At 45.2% G+C, this 19,068-nt stretch overlaps 3 protein-coding genes across 3 annotated transcripts in view; 2 read left to right on the top strand and 1 right to left on the bottom strand.

Annotated features, from left to right (window-relative positions):
- Positions 1-402: 402 nt before the first annotated feature.
- Positions 403-4,263, bottom strand: LOC308376561 (tripartite motif-containing protein 16-like; the record flags this gene model as incomplete). Its single annotated transcript, XM_080852938.1, has 6 exons — positions 403-926; positions 1,321-1,380; positions 2,177-2,336; positions 2,516-2,749; positions 3,118-3,213; positions 3,676-4,263. The coding sequence occupies 6 exons, from the start codon at positions 4,261-4,263 to the stop codon at positions 403-405; spliced, it is 1,662 nt and encodes a 553-aa protein (XP_080709064.1).
- A 2,036-nt stretch (positions 4,264-6,299) lies between these two features.
- ubox5 (U-box domain containing 5) lies at positions 6,300-13,487 on the top strand (the record flags this gene model as incomplete). Its single annotated transcript, XM_080852693.1, has 6 exons — positions 6,300-6,422; positions 6,563-6,630; positions 8,033-8,230; positions 8,727-9,873; positions 11,312-11,425; positions 13,285-13,487. The coding sequence occupies exons 2-6, from the start codon at positions 6,577-6,579 to the stop codon at positions 13,485-13,487; spliced, it is 1,716 nt and encodes a 571-aa protein (XP_080708819.1). The 5' UTR covers positions 6,300-6,422; positions 6,563-6,576.
- A 2,195-nt stretch (positions 13,488-15,682) lies between these two features.
- Positions 15,683-19,068, top strand: part of avp (arginine vasopressin) — a gene marked incomplete at both ends in the record, with an annotated part of 3,621 nt that continues 235 nt past the window's right edge. Inside the window, 2 exons of the mRNA XM_080851913.1 lie at positions 15,683-15,802; positions 16,196-16,400. Of these exons, the coding sequence (XP_080708039.1) occupies positions 15,683-15,802; positions 16,196-16,400 (325 nt within the window). The remainder of the gene's footprint in view (positions 15,803-16,195; positions 16,401-19,068) is intronic.

The following is a 19,068-nucleotide window of genomic DNA, read 5'->3' as shown; positions in this document are numbered from 1 at the left end:
GTTGATATTTTCTTTATGTACTGGGTAGACACGTGGTACATAAAGGAAGTAGAAAATCACTATCAGTGTCTGAAGTAAAAAAAAAATGTATACTTGTACATCCCCAAACCCAGGGTAGAGTGTGTCCGTGAATGTGGTCTGTAGCCTACTCTGTGCAGAAGGGTCATGTGTTGACCTAATTCTATTTTATTAATCTGACATGATATTTGTCTGCACTGAATGTTAAAGCAACACATCAAAAGCCCAACTATTTAGAAAATAATTTTATTCAAGAAAGATTGGCTTGTTGGTAGACAGACACAACATTTCAAACATAAAATCAATCTAAATGAAAAACACATTTAGGCCTACCGATCACTAACTGATCACTCATGAAGGCTATTCAGGTATTCAGGTACATATTCACAAAATCTTTGTTGGTGTGTCATAATATATCATCCTAAACCCAGGGTAGAGTGTGTCAGTGAATGTGGTCTGTACTCTGTGCAGGAGGGTCATTGCGTTAGAGACACTATAGAAGGACAGAGTTCCAGCCCTGCAGTCCACATACACACCTATTTTATTACTGCAGATGGGAGAAAGATGTGTCTCTTGATTATTATGCCAGAAAGAGCAGTTTGTGGAATTGTACTCTACACTCCAAGACTGATCATTTCGTCCAAAAGTACTTTCATTAGCCCAACCTGTCCTGTTGATTCCTTTATATGAGACTGCTATGGAAATCCCCTCTCCACTCCACTCAACCTCCCAATAGCATCGTCCAGACACACTCTCCTTACACAGCACTTGATACACATTCTGAAATCTCTCTGGATGGTCAGGGTGAGAACTGGACTGACGCAGCTTCAGTTCAATCTTACTGTTTCCTTCGCTAAGAAAGAGAGCTCTGTATGGAGTGTTTGGATCCAGTGTAAAATGAGAGGAATCTGACGAGAGAAGAACAAATGAATCAGGATTGGTGTGTACAGAATAATCAGATGGTTTAACACACACAACATGTATCAACAGACAGAGGGACAGTCTGACTTCTTCAGGTAGAAAAATAAACACTGTGTTTGCCCTCTGAGTTGTACGTGTGAAATTATCTGTGCTCTGTTAGTTAGTGCAGGTGTTTAAGTCACACACACACAAAATCACACTAGAGGACATTTAAGATATACTATTTGTACTCAGTAATCTACCCCAATTACACTATTGTTTTTCATGTGAAACATCCATGACACCCTACACACCTACACACCCACACACCACACGGATGTGTCTGTGATGTCTGTCAAACTTGTGTTCTCCAGTATTTGAAATGGTTTCTGTGTTACCCACATTGCAGGAACTCCGGTCTTGTCTTTGGCTCAGGGGGCAATAGAGTCTTGATTCTGGTTACTGTGGAGACAGAGTAAGTGTTGGAATATGGAATGGGGATGAAACTCAGTTTAAAGGTTTATTTTCAAGAAAATATCAGATTATTTTCCTTTGAACTCCACTTACTGAGTCTACATCTTCAGTTTGATTTTTCTACTGAGTTCAGGCTTAGAAAATATCGCCTACTTTCCCTACACAATCATATTAGTTTTCTTAAAGCAGCAATAAGGAGTTCTGTTCCAAAACTAGCAAGCTAACTACCTACAAGGCATGCAAGAACCTTGCAAACACCACTAACAGCCCAGTTGACTGATAGAAGCTTGCCAACACACTAACTGCTGTCTACTGGCAGTATAGCTAGCAATGTCATGCTGTGAAAGCTTGTATTTTAACTTTTGCAGGGTATTCCAGCCCGGTATACAGAACTACATAGGGCATACCCTGGATGGCTAGTGGGAAAGACACATGTATTTATCTGTCCTTCATATGACCATATACTATCAAAATGAATTTGAGGATGGTACCAAAACTATTTTGCCTACAAAACCATAATTTAAAAAAATGTCAAATTGTGGCATCATGTTACTATAAATTGAGGATTAATTTAAAGTCCCCCGCAAAAGTTAACAGATCTTGTTCTGTTGTGAGATTAAGTACCGGAAACTTGACATACCAGAAACTAAAAAGCTATGAACTAACATCAACATTAAAGTTCCCCTGTTTTAAGGGACACAATGGGCTAGATACACCTGAAACTAAAAAGCTATGAATAAACATCAATATTTTTTTTTGCAAATTGGAAACTTAATTCCCGCACCTTCTTCAGATATCTTGATGACCTCCTTCTTGCAGAAGTCTTCTACTTGCTGCTTCAGCGCAGAGACAGAGGCCTTCACGCCCTCAAAAGAGACTGTTTGATTGACAGCTACACTAGGTAGGTCTTTATACTCATCTGATACACAGACGGACTGGAATCTCTAAGAAGAATAAGAGACAGAAAAGAAAGAGAAGTGAGTCATTTTTAGTTTAATTTAACCAAATCATTTACTAATAAAATCAGAGAATGTGGCAAACTTGTAAAATCTTCTCAAATATTTTTCTGAATCAACCAGAAATGTGTTCTTACCACCCTTTCATCATTGGTGACAAACGTTACCTTGAGGAAATGGATGTGATCCTCTGTGTGTGGCAGCTGGTCTAGTTCATCATCTCTCCTCTTCAGCTCAGCAATCTCCTGCTCCAGCTGCTTCAGCAGTTCTTCAGCCTCACTCACCTCACGCTCCTCCTGAGCTTTAAGGAGCCGTCTCACCTCAGAGCGCCTTCCCTCAATGCGCTGGATCATCTCAGTGAAGATCCTCTCACAGTCTTCCACTGTTGTCCGTGCAGAGCTCTGTTTGGAGATACACACAGAGTAGGGGGTCCATCTGAAGCAGTTCACTCAATCAAACCTTCATGAAAGGACTCAACTGTTTGTAGTTTTCTATTTCTTATGTAAAGTAGTATTTATTGTTACACCAGGTCTCTATTGCTCTTAGCCTGATTGTCTCTCCCTTGTACGTCGCTTTGGACAAAAGCGTCTGCTAAATGACTAAATGTAAATGTTGTTGCCAACACTGATTTAAAGCAGAGGCACTAAAACGTGGTCTTCCACATAGCTCCTCCCTTGGTGTCAGGAAGATAGCTAATTACTGGTTTTAAATTAGGCGTTTGAAATGCCCCCTTAAACCACCCTTTTTTTCGTCTCTGGTCAGTTCTCACCTTGAGAGTCTCCACAGCCTTCCTCAGCTCCTGCAGCTCCTTCTCTCTCTTCTGGATTCTCTGCTGGAATCTCCTCTGGGTCTCCCCCACCTGCTTCTGTGGACACAAACATACCCAATCATTTATTACCATAAGTCATACAAAAATAGCTGAGCCTCTAATAACAAACTAACAAACTACCTCCTGTCATCACCGGGTAGTGTGGCTTATTCAGTCATAATACAACGTTTGATGGACAGTAATTGAACAGGGAATTCGAATTATTATAAAAAATGTTGGCAGACTAATACTTTCATGACCTGCCACATGTTGCTTGCTGTACACCTTTTTAATGTATTGTATGGCAAAAGGCTTCTAAAAAAAAAAGGAAATTGTAATACAAAACTAAAATAGTTTTAATTAGGTATTGCAGTCAGTTTTCTACTTGAATTGAATACAAGCCACTCAATTAAGAAATTAATTGAAAGTTAAGCTTCAATAAAGCCTCTTACAGGATCATTTCACCACATTTTATCCACGTCAAACTACAGGAAAGAACTTCATTTTTGAAATGTTTACCTGTTTCTCAGCTCTTTCTGCTGCAGCTGAGACGGTCTTGTGTCCACTGTGTTCGTCCATTGTACACAGGTAGCAGATGCAACTCTGGTCAGTCTTGCAGAAGATCTCCAGTGCCTTCTCATGCTGAGAGCAGATCCTTTCCTGTAGGTCCGTAGTGGCGTCAATCACTTTGTGTTTACGTCCTGGGTTCATCAGGTTGTGGACTTTGTAGTGAGCTTCACAGTAGGTCAACAGACAATCCAGGCAGGACTTGACAGCTTTGCTTTTTTCTCCAGTGCAAACGTCACACAGCGCTTGTCCAGGTTCAGTGTATTTATCGACAGGAGAAGCAGCCTGGATTGAAGTCTTCCGCATTTCCTCCACTAGTGCAGAAAATATGTTGTTTTTGTTCAACGCAGGCCTTGGAGTGAACGTCTGTCTGCACTGGGGGCAACTGTAGTCTCCCTTCTGATCTTCCCGATCCCAGCAGTCCTTAATGCAGCCCATACAGTAACTATGTCCACAGGGAATAGTCACCGGCTCTTTCAGGAGATCCAGACACACTGGACAAGTGAACAATTCGTGGTCCTTTGTTGAGCCTTCTGCCATTCTCCAACTTTAACACAAACACCGCACACACTGAGAACCGAATAAATATGTCTGCTTTCTGCTTCTTGTAAAGGGTGTGGCCATGCATGCAGTTGCTGATTGGTTTCAATGAAAATGAAACTCAGAAAAGCACATACGTGTAAAATATGCACAAATAAATATTTCATGTACAGTCCTTAAATGATTTTTCCTCATCTAAGGCACAAACCTTGAGTATGTGTGCTGCCTATACATGGCCTGTTTTATCTGACTGCTCAATTAGAAGCTTTTTTCTGAACATTGAAGTTGAGTATGACAGTTCAGTACACCATAATGACCAGCAGGTGGTAACATTTTCTTTATGTACTGGGTAGACACTACATAAATGAGGTAGATAATCACTATCAGTGTCTGAAGTTATAAATTAAACTTGGACATCCTAAACCCAGGGTAGAGTGTGTCAGTGAATGTGGTCTGTACTCTGTGCAGGAGGGTCATGTGTTGACCTAATTCTATTTTATAAATCTGATGTTTGTATGAATGTAAAAGCAACACATCAAATACCCAACTATTTAGAAATTGATTTTATTCCAGAAAGATTGGCTTGTGGAAAGAAAGCCACAGCATTTCAAATATCAAATCAATCTAAATGAAATACACATTTCAAATTTGCACTGATCACTCGTAAAGGCTATTCAGGTATTCAGATACATACAGTCACAAAATCTTTGCTGATGTGATGTCTTATAATACAACATCCTAAACCCAGGGTAGAGTGTGTCAGTGAATGTGGTCTGTACTCTGTGCAGAAGGGGCATTGCGTAAGAGACAGTATAGATTTATTGCAATTACATTTTTTATATATATATTTTTTAATTAAAAATACGGTTGCTTGGTGCCCCTGGGCATTTGCCCAGTTGCCCATATTGTTAATCCGGCCAGCCATAGTAGAATGGCGGGCATCACACAGCTGGTGGACAGCAAGGACTCACCAACATGGTGTGTGTGTGTGTGTGTGTGCGTGCGTGCGTGCGTGTGTGTGTGTGTGTGTGTGTGTGTCAAAGCAAGGGCAATGGATGAACTGGCATGGTGCTGAGCCAAGGAAGCTGAAGAGAACCTTGATCTATGGCATTAAATTCATTCAGGACTTCAGATCAATTTGTGTGTTAAGTATTATGTATTTTCCCTCTATTAAAATTGTTTTTTATTTTTACTCGTATTTAATTACTGTGAACTATCACATCTATGTATGTAAAATTGGCCACTTTGCCAAGCTCATACAGTCTGTAGTGTAGTACATAGCTGCAGTACATAGCTAATACTCTTGGTGGCAGTATTGCAGTGTGTGGTATTAGTTTGCCTGTGCTTCGTAGTGAAGAAGTGCATCTTAGCATGTACTCGTCCGGTACTCGTAGATACAGGAAGACCACGCTATCATATTTCAGCTTTCTGAGAAGGCACATGTAAGTGAGCGTGAAGTTGTAGCACTTCTGTAAGCTAACTATTTATGGTATTTGAAATGCAATTACATTATTACCGTAATTGTCCTCATTAAACGAAACACTTACGTTAGCTTGCAGAAAATCAGTTACGTTAACATGTCGACTCGCCTGCTAGTTAGCACTTGAGTTGATTGGTTATAAACTTGCAATTAGAGATATCCTTAGTAATAAAATGGCAATTGGGGATATCCTTAGCTGACAGTAAATGCAGCTTTTCACCGAATATAACGTTTCAAAATTGAGTTTATTGTAAGAGAGGGAGTATGAGATGTAAGACTGGGAACTCTAGTATAGATAGGTGAGCTAACTACATCTGAATACAATCTAAGTCCTAACATCGATGTCTGTAGGCTAAGTTAAAATGTTTAGAATACAACGACGCCAGCTCGTCTCGTCCTGCAGTTGAAGTTCTTTAGTAGCAGTAGACACAATGACACCAGCTTGTATGAGTGAGCCTAGGTACAATTCCCACGAAATCCTGGCTTTGGGCTTTAGACAATGCATCACATTTTGGTTAAAGGAGAAGTGGGGGTTGTGTGTCATTCCTCCAGATCTACTAGCTAGAGAATAGTGTAATTTAAAGTGATGAGCGCTTGTCCCTGTGCTTGTTCACATTTTGATTCTCTGTTTGAGGTGTTAGATGGCTTGAAACACAAAGAAGTGAATGCAGTGATATTGGTAAACCACATTTTTTTTGCCATGGCTGTAGAGTTATTCCAGCATTGGTATATTTTACAATAAAAATCTTTTGTTAATCCAACTTCAGCATTTCCCCCTACGCTGGCTAACTGCAGGTTTGTTGTTGTCCTTGTTGTCAGGCCTTCTGAGGATCATGGTGGTCAACCTTTGCCAGCCACCCTTTCAGACCACTGTCCAGTGCAATAAGGTACCCCTTAAACTCACTCTTATAGAATACATATACCCCCCTTTCAGACCACTGTTCAGTGCAATAAGGGACCCCTTTAACGTACTGTTATAGAATACATATACCACCATTTCAGACCACTGTTGAGGACAATAAGGTACTCCTTAAACTTACTGTTATAGAATACATAAAATACTTCCTTTTTTAATAAAAACTGATGACACACTTGCATTTGTAATCAGTCTGACGGAATACCTAGCTCATATTCTTCACTGTACAGAGGACTGGAGACCGGGCAGGATCTGAGGATTCAGTTCACATAGATTATCATATGTGAATCCATCCCTATATTATGTACCTAAAGGACAAGGTCATTGTTAAACAAGTTAAAAACATCATCTTATTCTGATAAAGTGTTCAATGCTGGTATTTATACCATATATTAAGATCTAATAATTGAATATATGCAGCATGCAATAACAAAATCAGTCCAGTTCGGCAAAAAAAATGAAAAAAAGTGTGTTTTATCGTGTATAAGGCTCCTTGAGGGTTCTTCATTAGGAGTATCCTGCTGGAAGGGGCAAACTATCAACAACCAACACACCTATAAGGGGTGGCTGAGACATCACACAAACTAGTGAGACTGAATTCAAAAGATTTGTCAACCTGTAACCTATTTTTAGATCTGTTTTGGGTCCACACTGACACATTTATCTGGCCTTTAAAGACTGCTTTGCTCCAAGTGGGTCCAGGCACTGGGCTCTGTAAAGCGCCTTGAGATCATTTTATTGTTTTGGCACTATATCAAATTAATTGAATTGAAATGAATATTTGAAGGTTGTTTTACTTTGTAATGATCCCTAGATAGATTAAGGCAAAATTAATCGATGCACTCTCCTTTCAAATATTTTGCAAAAGTGGACTGATTTTGTATTTTAACTTGTTTACATTCTCTCTGCAAAGAAGCTATCCAAAGGTGTTGGTAGGCCTATTTAGACCTCCAAAAATGTTTGAGAAAACAAAAGACACCTAAGTGTATTCATTTATTGATTAAGCCAGCCCTGCTATGCAGTACATAATGTCTTTTCCATGCGCACAGAGGTCCCTTAGTCCTTTGAACATATTCCCCTCAGTTCTGACCAGGGTCAGGGAGGTGTGTGTGTATGTGTGTGTGTGTGTGTGTGTGTGTGTGTGTGTGTGTGTGTGTGTGTGTGTGTGTGTGTGTGTGTGTGTGTGTGTTCTGACCAGGGTCAGGGAGGTGTGTGTGTTCTGACCAGGGTCAGGAAGGTGTATGTGTGTTTGAGGATGCCTTAGTGAGTCAGCTGGCCTTGTGCTGTCCCTTAGAGAGAAGCAGCTAATGATGGTGGTAACGTCTCCAACCTGTTCTTGTGTGTGTGTCTGTGTGTGTGTGTGTGTTCCCCAGCTGTGTGCCGATGGCTATGACGTCTCCAACCTGCTCTCTGAGGACCCCGCCCTTCGTAGGCGTGGCTTCAAACTGGAGTACTTCCTGCGGCCGCCCGTCCAGGTGACGCTGGGGTTCCGCTGGCAGGTGGAGGTGTGCCGGGTGGACGTGGAGCTGTGGCCGGAGGGGATGGACCACCAGGGCGGCGCCACCCGCAAGGTGAACACTCTCTGCACTCCTTGCACTACTCTCCACTACTTTCAACACTGTCACATGTAATGCACACTGTTATATAGAGCCAGATTTATCCTGTACCTGTAAACACCCTACTCCCTGTGTACATGTTCTCCCTATGTGTATTGTTTTTATTGTGATTCATGTACAGTGCCACTTGAAAGTATGTGAACCCTTGAACACAAGAGTTTTCTGTTGTTTCACCATGATTTTTCTTTTTTTTTTTATCAAACAATTCCCTCTAAACAAGTACATGCAAATGATAAACATAAACCTGACATTTCATCTATGGAAAATTGGTGATGGAAAAAATGAAAAATCATGGTAAAACAACAGAAAACTCTTAAGTGCTCAAGGGGTTCACATACTTTCAAGCGGCACTGTATGTATGTTTGTGAGTTAAGTGTATAAGCTACTGGATGACCTTAATTACCCTCGGGATTAATAAAGTATCCATCTATCTATCTATCTATCTATCAAGGTGGAGGTTCACAGCAGCTCCGACGCCGCCTCCGACCCCACCCAGGGGCACTTCCTCCAGGTGGGGCGCTGTGAGATGCGGGAGGGGGTGCAGGTGTGCTTCCGCGCCCCCCGATTCCGCCATCGAGCCCCTTTCCCTCACCCGCCCCCGGCGCCCTCCCCCGGCGCCGCGCACTCAGACCTCTGGAGCCGCGGGCCGCAATCCCTGGGCAGCGTGGCGCGCCTGCGTCTGAGCATCCCCTTCAGCAGCGCGGGCTCGCAGCTGGGGTTCAAAGCGCTGTCCGTGTGGGGGCTCCCCGCTCGTTCCTGCCCCCCTGAAGCTCTGGAGGACTTCCAGAGGGCCCTCCGCCCCCCCCTGGCACCCTCAAAACCCCTCATGCCCCCCACACCGCCTGCCTCGGCCCCCGCCCACCCCTCGGATCTCGCCACTGACCCAGACGACGCCATCCCGGAGGAGTTCCTGGACCCCCTGACCCAGGAGCTGATGGTTCTGCCCATGGTGCTGCCCGGCGGGGCGGTGGTGGACCTCAGCTCCCTGGAGGAGTACCAGCGGCGCGAGGCCACCTGGGGACGGTTGCCGAGCGACCCCTTCACGGGCGTGCCCTTCACGGCGGACTCCAAGGCCCTGCCGTGCCCGCTCCTGAAGACCCGCATTGACCAGCTGATCCTCCGGAGAGGGGGGCGGCCGGGCGTCTGCGGGGGCAAAGAAGGGGGCGCCGCCAACCAGGGCCCTCAGGCTTCCAGGCTCATCCCTCGGACCCCTACCCTGGCACAGACACACAAACCGCCACAGGTGCCCGGGTCAGCCCCCAGGTCACTGACCTCACACCCCCCACCCAGCTGCCCTCCAGGTAACGCTGCTGCGGACGGCCACACATCCACCTTCAGTAACGGGGCGCCCAGTAACCGAGGCCTGGGTGGAGGGGGGGTGACGCAAGCAGGTGGAGCGGAGAGTCCAGCTCTGAGGAGGAAGAGAGGGCTGGACGCTCCGACTCCAGATGTGGAGAGGAAGAGAGGTCTGGACGCTCCAACCCCAGATGTGGACGAACAGAGGGGACGCTCCGAGGCTAACAGTACGTCTCCGAGAGCAGAGAACACTCTGGAACAACGCAAGAGAACAAGAGCGGACCAGCACACACACCCCACAGGTGAGGCGCTGATATAGCCAAGAGTGTGTGTGTGTGTGTGTGGCTGTGTGTGTGTGTGTGTGTGTGTGTGTGTGTGTGTGTGTGTGTGTGTGTGTGGCTGTGTGTCTGTGTGATGTGTGTGTGTGTGTGTGTGTGTGTGTGTGTGTGTGTGTGTAAGTGTGTGTCTGTCTGTGTGTGTGGCTGTGTGTTCGTGTGTGTGTGTTCGTGTGTGTGGGTGTGGGTGTGTGTTTGTGTGCCTCCTTTTCCTTCCTATGGACTTTCCTGCCAGTTTTCAGTCCCGTATTCTCTGTGCAGACCTGAGTGTCCTTCACTCCCACCTGGTTTAGTCTCCAGCTGTTCTCCATAAGGTGGATCAAGTTTAACACCCTGCTCTTCTCTCAGTGCCTCCTTGTGTGCTGCTCTCCCAATACTGTTCCCTCTTTATTTATCTCCTTTTCCTGTTCTCGCCCACATGTCCTCTCTGATGGGTTCTTCCAGTGCTTTAATTGCGTTGAGTTGCATTCTCCGCTCTAGAACTTTGCTTTGATGATGTACCGGTACTCTATGGTCTGCTTTTCTTCTTCTGATCTTTGTTATCCCTTCCTGTCCTGTCTATCTGTCTATCTGTCTGTCTGTCTGTCTCCCTGTCTGCCTGCCTGCCTGCCTGCCTGTCCTGTCTGTCTGTGTGTCTGTCTGTCTGTCTGTCTCCCTGTCTGTCTCCCTGTCTGTCTGTCTGCCTGTCTGTCTGTCCTGTCTGTCTGTCTGTGTGTGTCTGTCTGTCTGTCTGTCTGTCTGTCTGTCTGTCTGTCTGTCTGTCTGTCTGTCTGTCTGTGTCTGTCTGTCTGTCTGTCTGCCTGTCTGTCTGTCTGTCCTGTCTGTCTGTCTGTGTGTGTCTGTCTGCCTGTCTGTCTGTCCTGTCTGTCTGTCTGTGTGTGTCTGTCTGTCTGTCTGTCTGTCTGTCTGTCTGTCTGCCTGTCTGTCTGTCCTATCTGTCTGTCTGTCTGTCTGTCTGTCTGTCTGTCTGTCTGTCTGTCTGCCTGTGTGTGTCTGTGTGTCTGTGTGTCTGTCTGTCTGTCTGTCCTGTCTGTCTGTCTGTCTGTCTGTCTGTCTGTCTGTCTGTCTGTCTGCCTGTCTGTCTGTCTGTCTGTCTGTCTGTCTGCCTGCCTGTCTGTCTGTCTGTCTGTCTGTCTGTCTGTGTGTATCTGTCTGTCTGTCTGTCTGTCTGCCTGTCTGTCTGTCCTGTCTGTCTGTCTGTCTGTCTGTCTGTCTGTCTGTCTGTCTGTCTGTCTGTCTGTCTGTGTGTGTCTGTCTGTCTGTCTGTCTGTCTGTATGCTGTTCTCTGAGGCTGCATATCTGGTCTTGCTGTGTGTTGTTTTACTCTGTTGACTGACCTCCAGGTGTCCTCCTCCTGTGTGTGTGTGTGTGTGTGTGTGTGTGTGTGTGTGTGCTTCTCCTTAAGGCTCCCACGAGGAGCGTCTGTCGGCCAGTCTGGACGCGGCCCTGAGCTGTGCTCTGCAGGGGCGCCCCTCCTACACCAGCCAGAGGAGGCCGCAGGCTCACACCCCACACACAGGTGCGTGCACACTCACCTGTCAATCAAATGGCAATCAGACGTGGAGAGGGAACGGAGATACAGGGTACATTTGGCAAACACAGTAAGGCATGCTGGGAAGAAAGCTTGTTTACAAACATGTTTGTTATTGTCAGTGTGAATAGCAACTCAGTGACAAGTAACCATATTCATTTTTGTACATTACAAGAAAGACCTGAACCGTTTTGACAGGTATTTTATGTAGCCTAGGGGAGAAATCAGTGATTTCAGATGAATATCAGAACATGTACTGATTTCACTCACTAAAATCAGCACTAGACTGTGATTTCAGATGAATATCAGGGCAGTTAATCTTTCGCTCACTAAAATCAGATCTAGACTGTGATTTCAGATGAATATCAGAGGAGTTACTGATTTCACTCACTAAAATCAGCACTAGACTGTGATTTCAGATGAATATCAGAGGAGTTACTGATTTCACTCACTAAAATCAGAACAGCAGTTGTCTGTGTCACTCCTTCCCTTTTCATTCAAGTGTCAGCTGTAAATCTACCATTGTGTATGTTGTCTTTTCATTCAAGTGTCAGCTGTAAATCTACCATTGTGTATGTTGTCTTTTCATTCAAGTGTCCAGCTGTAAATCTACCATTGTGTATGTTGTCTTTTCATTCAAGTGTCAGCTGTAAATCTACCATTGTGTATGTTGTCTTTTCATTCAAGTGTCCAGCTGTAAATCTACCATTGTGTATGTTGTCTTTTCATTCAAGTGTCCAGCTGTAAATCTACCATTGTGTATGTTGTCTTTTCATTCAAGTGTCCAGCTGTAATCTACCATTGTGTATGTTGTCTTTTCATTCAAGTGTCAGCTGTAAATCTACCATTGTGTATGTTGTCTTTTCATTCAAGTGTCCAGCTGTAAACTACCATTGTGTATGTTGTCTTAAATTTCATTTAAGTGTCAAGCTGTAAACTAACATTGCGTATGTTGTCTTTTCATTCAAGTGTACAGCTGTAAATAATTAGATTTGTGATGTGTAATTGTATAATTGTATTGATTACCCAAAAAACACCAATAAAAAGAGTTAAACATAAGTGTACAGCTGTAAACTAACATTGTGTGTCACGCCCCCTGGTGGCTGCCTTTATGTACACTGTCCTGCAGCTTGATGTTCCAATCGTGTCATTCACCTGTCTCTGCTGGTAGAGCTGTTTCCTCAAGCCTTAGTGGACATGTAGCCTTGACGACGGCCTGACTCAAGCCTTAGTGGACATGTTGCCTTGACGACGGCCTGACTCAAGCCTTAGTGGACATGTTGCCTTGACGACGGCCTGACTCAAGCCTTAGTGGACATGTAGCCTTGACGACGGCCTGACTCAAGCCTTAGTGGACATGTTGCCTTGACGACGGCCTGACTCAAGCCTTAGTGGACATGTTGCCTTGACGACGGCCTGACTCAAGCCTTAGTGGACATGTTGCCTTGACGACGGCCTGACTCAAGCCTTAGTGGACATGTTGCCTTGACGACGGCCTGACTCGAGCCTTAGTGGACATGTTGCCTTGACGACGGCCTGACTCAAGCCTTAGTGGACATGTTGCCTTGACGACTGCCTGACTCAAGCCTTAGTGGACATGTTGCCTTGACGACAGCCTGACTCAAGCCATAGTGGACATGTTGCCTTGACGACGGCCTGACTTGAGCCTTAGTGGACATGTTGCCTTGACGACGGCCTGACTCAAAGAGGGATGTGTGCACAGGTCAAAGGGGGTCATTGAGCTCGTGGTGACTGTTGGGGAGTTATTGAATGCTTGGGCCTCATCTGAGATGTGTCTCTTCTCTAAGTAATGAGTCTCTTTTATTCCTCTTCTCTTCATCTCTCAGGTGAGGACCAGTGTGCCCAGTGCTCCGTGTCTCTCACCCGCTATCCCACCAGTCCCACGGCCTACGCGCTCCCATGCAGGCATCTCCTCTGCCGCCCATGCCTCACCCGCAACTCTCCATCAAATGCCGGAGGACCCCAGATCATCTGCCCAACCTGCGGCTCTGCTGCCCCAGCCAGTGCAGTGACACGTGTGCACCACTGACCACTGACCGATGGTAACCGCTGGTGACCACTGACAACTGGTAACCGCTGACAACTGGTAACCGCTGGAGACCACTGACCACTGGTGACCACTGACCGCTGGTGACCACTGACCGCTGGTGACCACGGCACAAAATGGACCCCCAGTCGGACCTAAAAACACACACTCAGGCCACAGCAGTGACACGTGTGCACCACTGACCACTGTCAACTGGTAACCGCTGGTGACTACGGCACAAAATGGACCCCCAGTTGGACCTACACACACACACTCAGGCCACAGCAGTTCACTGGCAAGATGCACTGTAAAGTACAGTGTGGAGTTCTGGCAGAGAACGGCGTCATCTGTGCCTCACTTGAGCTCCTCAGGATGTTTCCTCAGGATGAATTAATGTTTTCTCATCCGGTACACTGGACATTTTCACGTTACGTGACATGCTTGACATACGTGCCACACGTGACATGCTTGACATACGTGCCACACGTGACATGCTTGATATATGTTCTCCACCCCCGTTACGTGGATGCCCGCTGCAGTCATTAAATGGCGCACCTCTGGTCATGTGATCGCGTGGATGCCCTCTGCCATAGATATCATATATAAAGGCTAGATGTCTCGCCCGCGTTTCTGGCCTTCGAAGTCGAATGTCCACACATGGCGGCCATTTTGCCGTAAGACCTCTAGCCTTTATATATGATATCTATGCCCGCTGCAGTCATTAAATGGCGCACCTCTGGTCATGTGGCCCAGGGCTCAGGCTGGGGGCCTTGGACAGTGGAAATGAAAATGTTTGCAAGGACTTCAGAGAGAGCAAGAGGAGGAGGAGGAGGAGGAGGAGGAGGAGGAGGTGGAGGAGGTGAGTGTGAAAGAGATGAAGAGGAGTGCTGAGAGGCCCAAGGCTGCATGGCACTGAGTGGAAACAAAGGAAGAAAGGAAGAAAGAAGGAGGAAGGAAGGAAGGCGTAGTCCAGGCCGCTGGAGGTCAGAGCCGTGTGTGTGTGTGTGTGTGTGTGTGTGTGTGTGTGTGTGTGTGTGTGTGTGTGTGTGTGTGTGTGTGTGTGTGTGTGTGTAGGTGTGAGTGTGTGTGTGTGTGTGTGTGTGTGTGTGTGTGTGTGTGTGTGTGTGTGTGTGTAGGTGTGTGTGTAGGTGTGTGTGTGTGTGTGTGTGTGTGTGTGTCGTGTTCTCCTCCGCTGGACAAGCGGTTCATTTTGGCACATAAGATGCGTGAGCAGGAAGTGACAGACATGGCCTCCTAATCCCTTCTTCACTTTGTCTTTGTCCTCTCACTACTACTCCTCTCTCTTTCTCTTTCTCTCTCTCTCTGTCCCTCTCTCTCTCTTTCTCTTTCTCTCTCTCTCTCTCTCTCTGTCTGTCCCTCTCTCTCTCTCTCTCTGTCCCTCTCTCTCTTTCTCTTTCTCTCTCTCTCTCTCTCTGTCTGTCCCTCTCTCTCTCTCTCTCTGTCTGTCCCTCTCTCTCTCTCTCTCTGTCCCTCTCTCTTTCTCTTTCTCTCTCTCTCTCTCTCTCTGTCCCTCTCTCTCTCTCTCTCTCTCTCTGTCCCTCTCTCTCTCTCTCTCTGTCAGCAGATTAAAAACTTTGCCTGATGGAGACCCTTTCACACTCCTCACCTTTGACCTACCATTTGACCTCTGCACAAGTTTTTGTGAAATAAACTGAAAAGAAACCGCAGTTAAATTGGTCACATTCTTTTATTTCAAATGTTTTGCGAATGAAACTGTGGCTAAATAGTATAAAGCATGCTCCGATGATGATTGTATTTTTTAATATAAAATAAAAACCAGTGAAGGGAATAAGAGGTAAACTCATTCCATGATGCCTTCCATGATGTGTGCTCTGTGTATCTGGAAAGATATATTGGGCGTGCTGTATAATGTAACGAGCAATTGGAGTTTTGAGTAGATTTCTGGTTCTAACAATATTGAAATGTCTTTGCTCTGTTTTATTCTTGAAAGTTTAGTTCTATATAAGACCAAATGATTGCAGTGACAGAGGGGTTTAGTTGTGTATGATAAACCAAAGGTCGCAGTGGCTTGTCACTAGGACGTGGTTTGTCCATGAATGGCTTACGATAAATATGACGTCAAGATGCTTCAGTTCGGGGGGATAAAAACCTTCACCGCGATTGTCAAATGTTAACGGGCGCTCCTCGTTCTGAGACTGCGAATACTCCTACACGCGATGCCTGGCTGTGCTGTACCCCTGTGTCTCCTGTGTCTCCTCGCGCTTTCATCGGCGTGCTACATTCAAAATTGTCCGCGCGGTGGGAAGCGCTCGTTTCCAGACAGCGCCATCAGACAGGTACTCATCGGCTCTTTATCCTAAACTTTAAGCATCAGACAGGTGCCCAGCGGCTCTTTATCCTAAACTTTAAGCATCAGACAGGTGCCCAGCGGCTCTTTATCCTAAACTTTAAGCATCAGACAGGTGCCCAGCGGCTCTTTATCCTAAACTTTAAACATCAGACAGGTACTCAGCGGCTCTTTATCCTGAACTTTAGGCATGCAGTAGCGGCAAACGTGTAGAGTAAATTGCAGCGTCTCGGTTTTACGCACGTTCCATTGCGCGTTTTGCTGTTCCATTATGCATGTGCTGCCTGTTGTTGAAGACGCATTTCGTTGTATGTTCCGCTTAAGTTGCAAATGAAGCTCTGTGAAAACACTACATCGATGAATTTGTTTATTTTGGGGGCAGTGCCTGACTTGTGGTCCGGGGAGGCGCGGTCGATGCTTCGGCCCCAGCATCTGCTGCCTGGAGGACCGTGGCTGCTTCATGGGCTCCGTGGAGACGGCAGCATGTGCGCAGGAGAGCTTCCTCTTCAGCCCGTGCGATAACCCGGGCAAAGTGTGTGGGTCTCACGGCAGCCGCTGTGCCGCCCCTGGCGTGTGCTGCAGTGCCGGTGAGAAATTATCGCCATTGTTAAATAATTTTCTTTCATGAGACATTTCTTTAAAAAAGACTTATCAAACAAAAACAAAGTGGACCGTGTGTCAGTTATGATGAAATCGATGTATTTGTCTACAAATGTGTAATGTAATGCTGTATTTAAACGCTGTGTTTTTGTACGAACAGACAGTTGTTTGGCGGATTCAAGTTGCCTTGCTGACGCTCCATCATCACCCGATCTCTCAATTCAGAGCACTTTGTCGGACTTCAGCTCACCTGACCAGATACTCTTGCAGTTACTGCATATGCCCACTAGAGGACAGAGAGGCTTTCGTAGATAAAACTCAATGCCACAGGAAATTAACGTGACTCAATTATGAAGTGTTTTAATTCTCGTATGCTGCCTACTGGGAATGAAGACATGCATATAGAAAATGTTGGTGAATGACGAACAAGTGTTCGTCGCTGCACAGAAGAACGGGGGGGGGGGGGGGGGGGGGGGGGGAGAGCCTATGTAACTGGATGCCATTTCACAGTGTAAACATTTTCTGAATAAATTCTCCACTTTACACTGTCGGTTGTGTGTGTATGTGTGTGCGCGCGCAATTGCGTGCCGCAGCCAGACTCTTCACCCAGAACACAAATGTTCGACACAAATATTATTTTGTCATTCTATCCAAAACTTCAGTGCATACTTGGTCTATTTATGTGAAACCGGGTTTAACTGTCTAGGGTTGTAACAAGGGGACAGTTTGACGTTTTCTTTAAAAAAAAAAAAAATGTTTTCTCAAAGCACATATATAGCTTACGGACCCCTTAAAGTCCCGTGAGGTGATACTGTGTCTGTGATAAGTCATTATCTTGTGGGAGCAAGTTAGCAGTTATTATTATGTGAGCAGAAGACAAGTTGAGACAAGATGATGATATGCTCCCACAAGATAATAACTTCTGCGCACTGTATCACCTGTCTATATACATGTATTGTGTGTGTTTTAGCCATAATTGGTTGGTTGTGTATTAATAGCATACAGTCCTCTAAATGTTTTTAACTATTATACAATTACATAGTATAAAAAGTCGTAAATAAAATAGAGTAATATTATTAAAAGATAAACAATAGAATTACAAGTAAGGTGCAGAGAGAGAGTAGAGTGTAGGTTAAGAGCTCGTTCATAGGCACATGAAAAGATACATGTTTTTATCCTGGATTTAAAAATGACTACATTTGGGGCACATCTAAGACCTCCTGCTAGTTTGTTCCAGTTCTATGCAGCAAACAGTTAAATGCCATTTTGGACATATTTAGTCTGAACTCTGGGCTCAACTAGATGTCCTGAGTCCATGGATCTAGGAGCCCTATACAGTTTATAGTCTTTACACATAGATGTAGTTTTTTTCATCTGTGTATTTTGTGGAAAATGCAATTAAGATGGTGGCTCCATTAAACTGATATGTCTAGCAGGCTAACATGCATGTTCATTAACTGACACCACAGCCAACATAATCAAAAACATCTGTGAGATTGTTTTTGAGCAAACAGCTTAAGGCTGCAGCGGCTGGTGAACACACTTTTTGGGGAAGCAACCCACCCCCCCACCCCACCCCCTTTTAAAACATACCGTTTCTTAATTGAAAAAGGGGAAGATGGTATAGATATATAGAACAAGAAGATATAGGGAAACATAATGCCAAATGTCAAATGATAAACACATACAAATAAAAAAAACAATGTGTACCCTAGATATATCAGAGATATAATATTTAGACAGATGATTTGACTGAGAATGAAAGATTTGTCTCGTAGAAAGCCTATCCACCACGTCACAGAGGGGTGTAAGATAGGAGAAGACCCAGGTCAAAGGTCAAAACAGCTTCCCCTTTTCCCCCTGCTATGTTTTGTAGTTCTTGCAGCCGACTGAGTCTAAAAACAAACTCTGCATCCCTGTGCACAAGCACTCCCCTGCACCCTGTGTCAGTTACTCATGAGAACCTGAGGGAGTGTTTGCCTGTGTCAGTTACTCATGAGGGAGTGTTTGCCTGTGTCAGTTACTCATGAGAACACAAGGGAGTGTTTAACTGTGTCAGTTACTCATGAGACCCTGAGGGAGTGTTTAACTGTGTGAGTTACTCATGAGGGAGTGTTTAACTGTGGCAGTTATCGAAGACGACCTGAGGGAGTGTTTAACTGTGTCAGTTACTCATGAGACCCTGAGGGAGTGTTTAACTGTGTGAGTTACTCATGAGGGAGTGTTTAACTGTGGCAGTTATCGAAGACGACCTGAGGGAGTGTTTAACTGTGTCAGTTACTCATGAGACCCTGAGGGAGTGTTTAACTGTGTGAGTTACTCATGAGGGAGTGTTTAACTGTGGCAGTTATCGAAGACGACCTGAGGGAGTGTTTAACTGTGTCAGTTACTCATGAGAACCTGAGGGAGTGTTTAACTGTGTCAGTTACTCATGACGACCTGAGGGAGTGTTTAACTGTGTCAGTTACTCATGAGAACCTGAGGGAGTGTTTAACTGTGTCAGTTACTCATGACGACCTGAGGGAGTGTTTAACTGTGTCAGTTACCCATGAGGGAGTGTTTAACTGTGTCAGTTACTCATGACGACCTGAGGGAGTTTTTGCTGTGTCAGTTACCCATGACGACATGAGGGAGTGTTTAACTGTGGCAGTTATC

This window comes from Sprattus sprattus (assembly GCF_963457725.1).
Source record: "Sprattus sprattus genome assembly, chromosome: 15".
In the NCBI taxonomy this organism is placed as follows: domain Eukaryota; kingdom Metazoa; phylum Chordata; class Actinopteri; order Clupeiformes; family Clupeidae; genus Sprattus; species Sprattus sprattus.
This window is presented reverse-complemented; position numbering and strand designations above follow the sequence as displayed.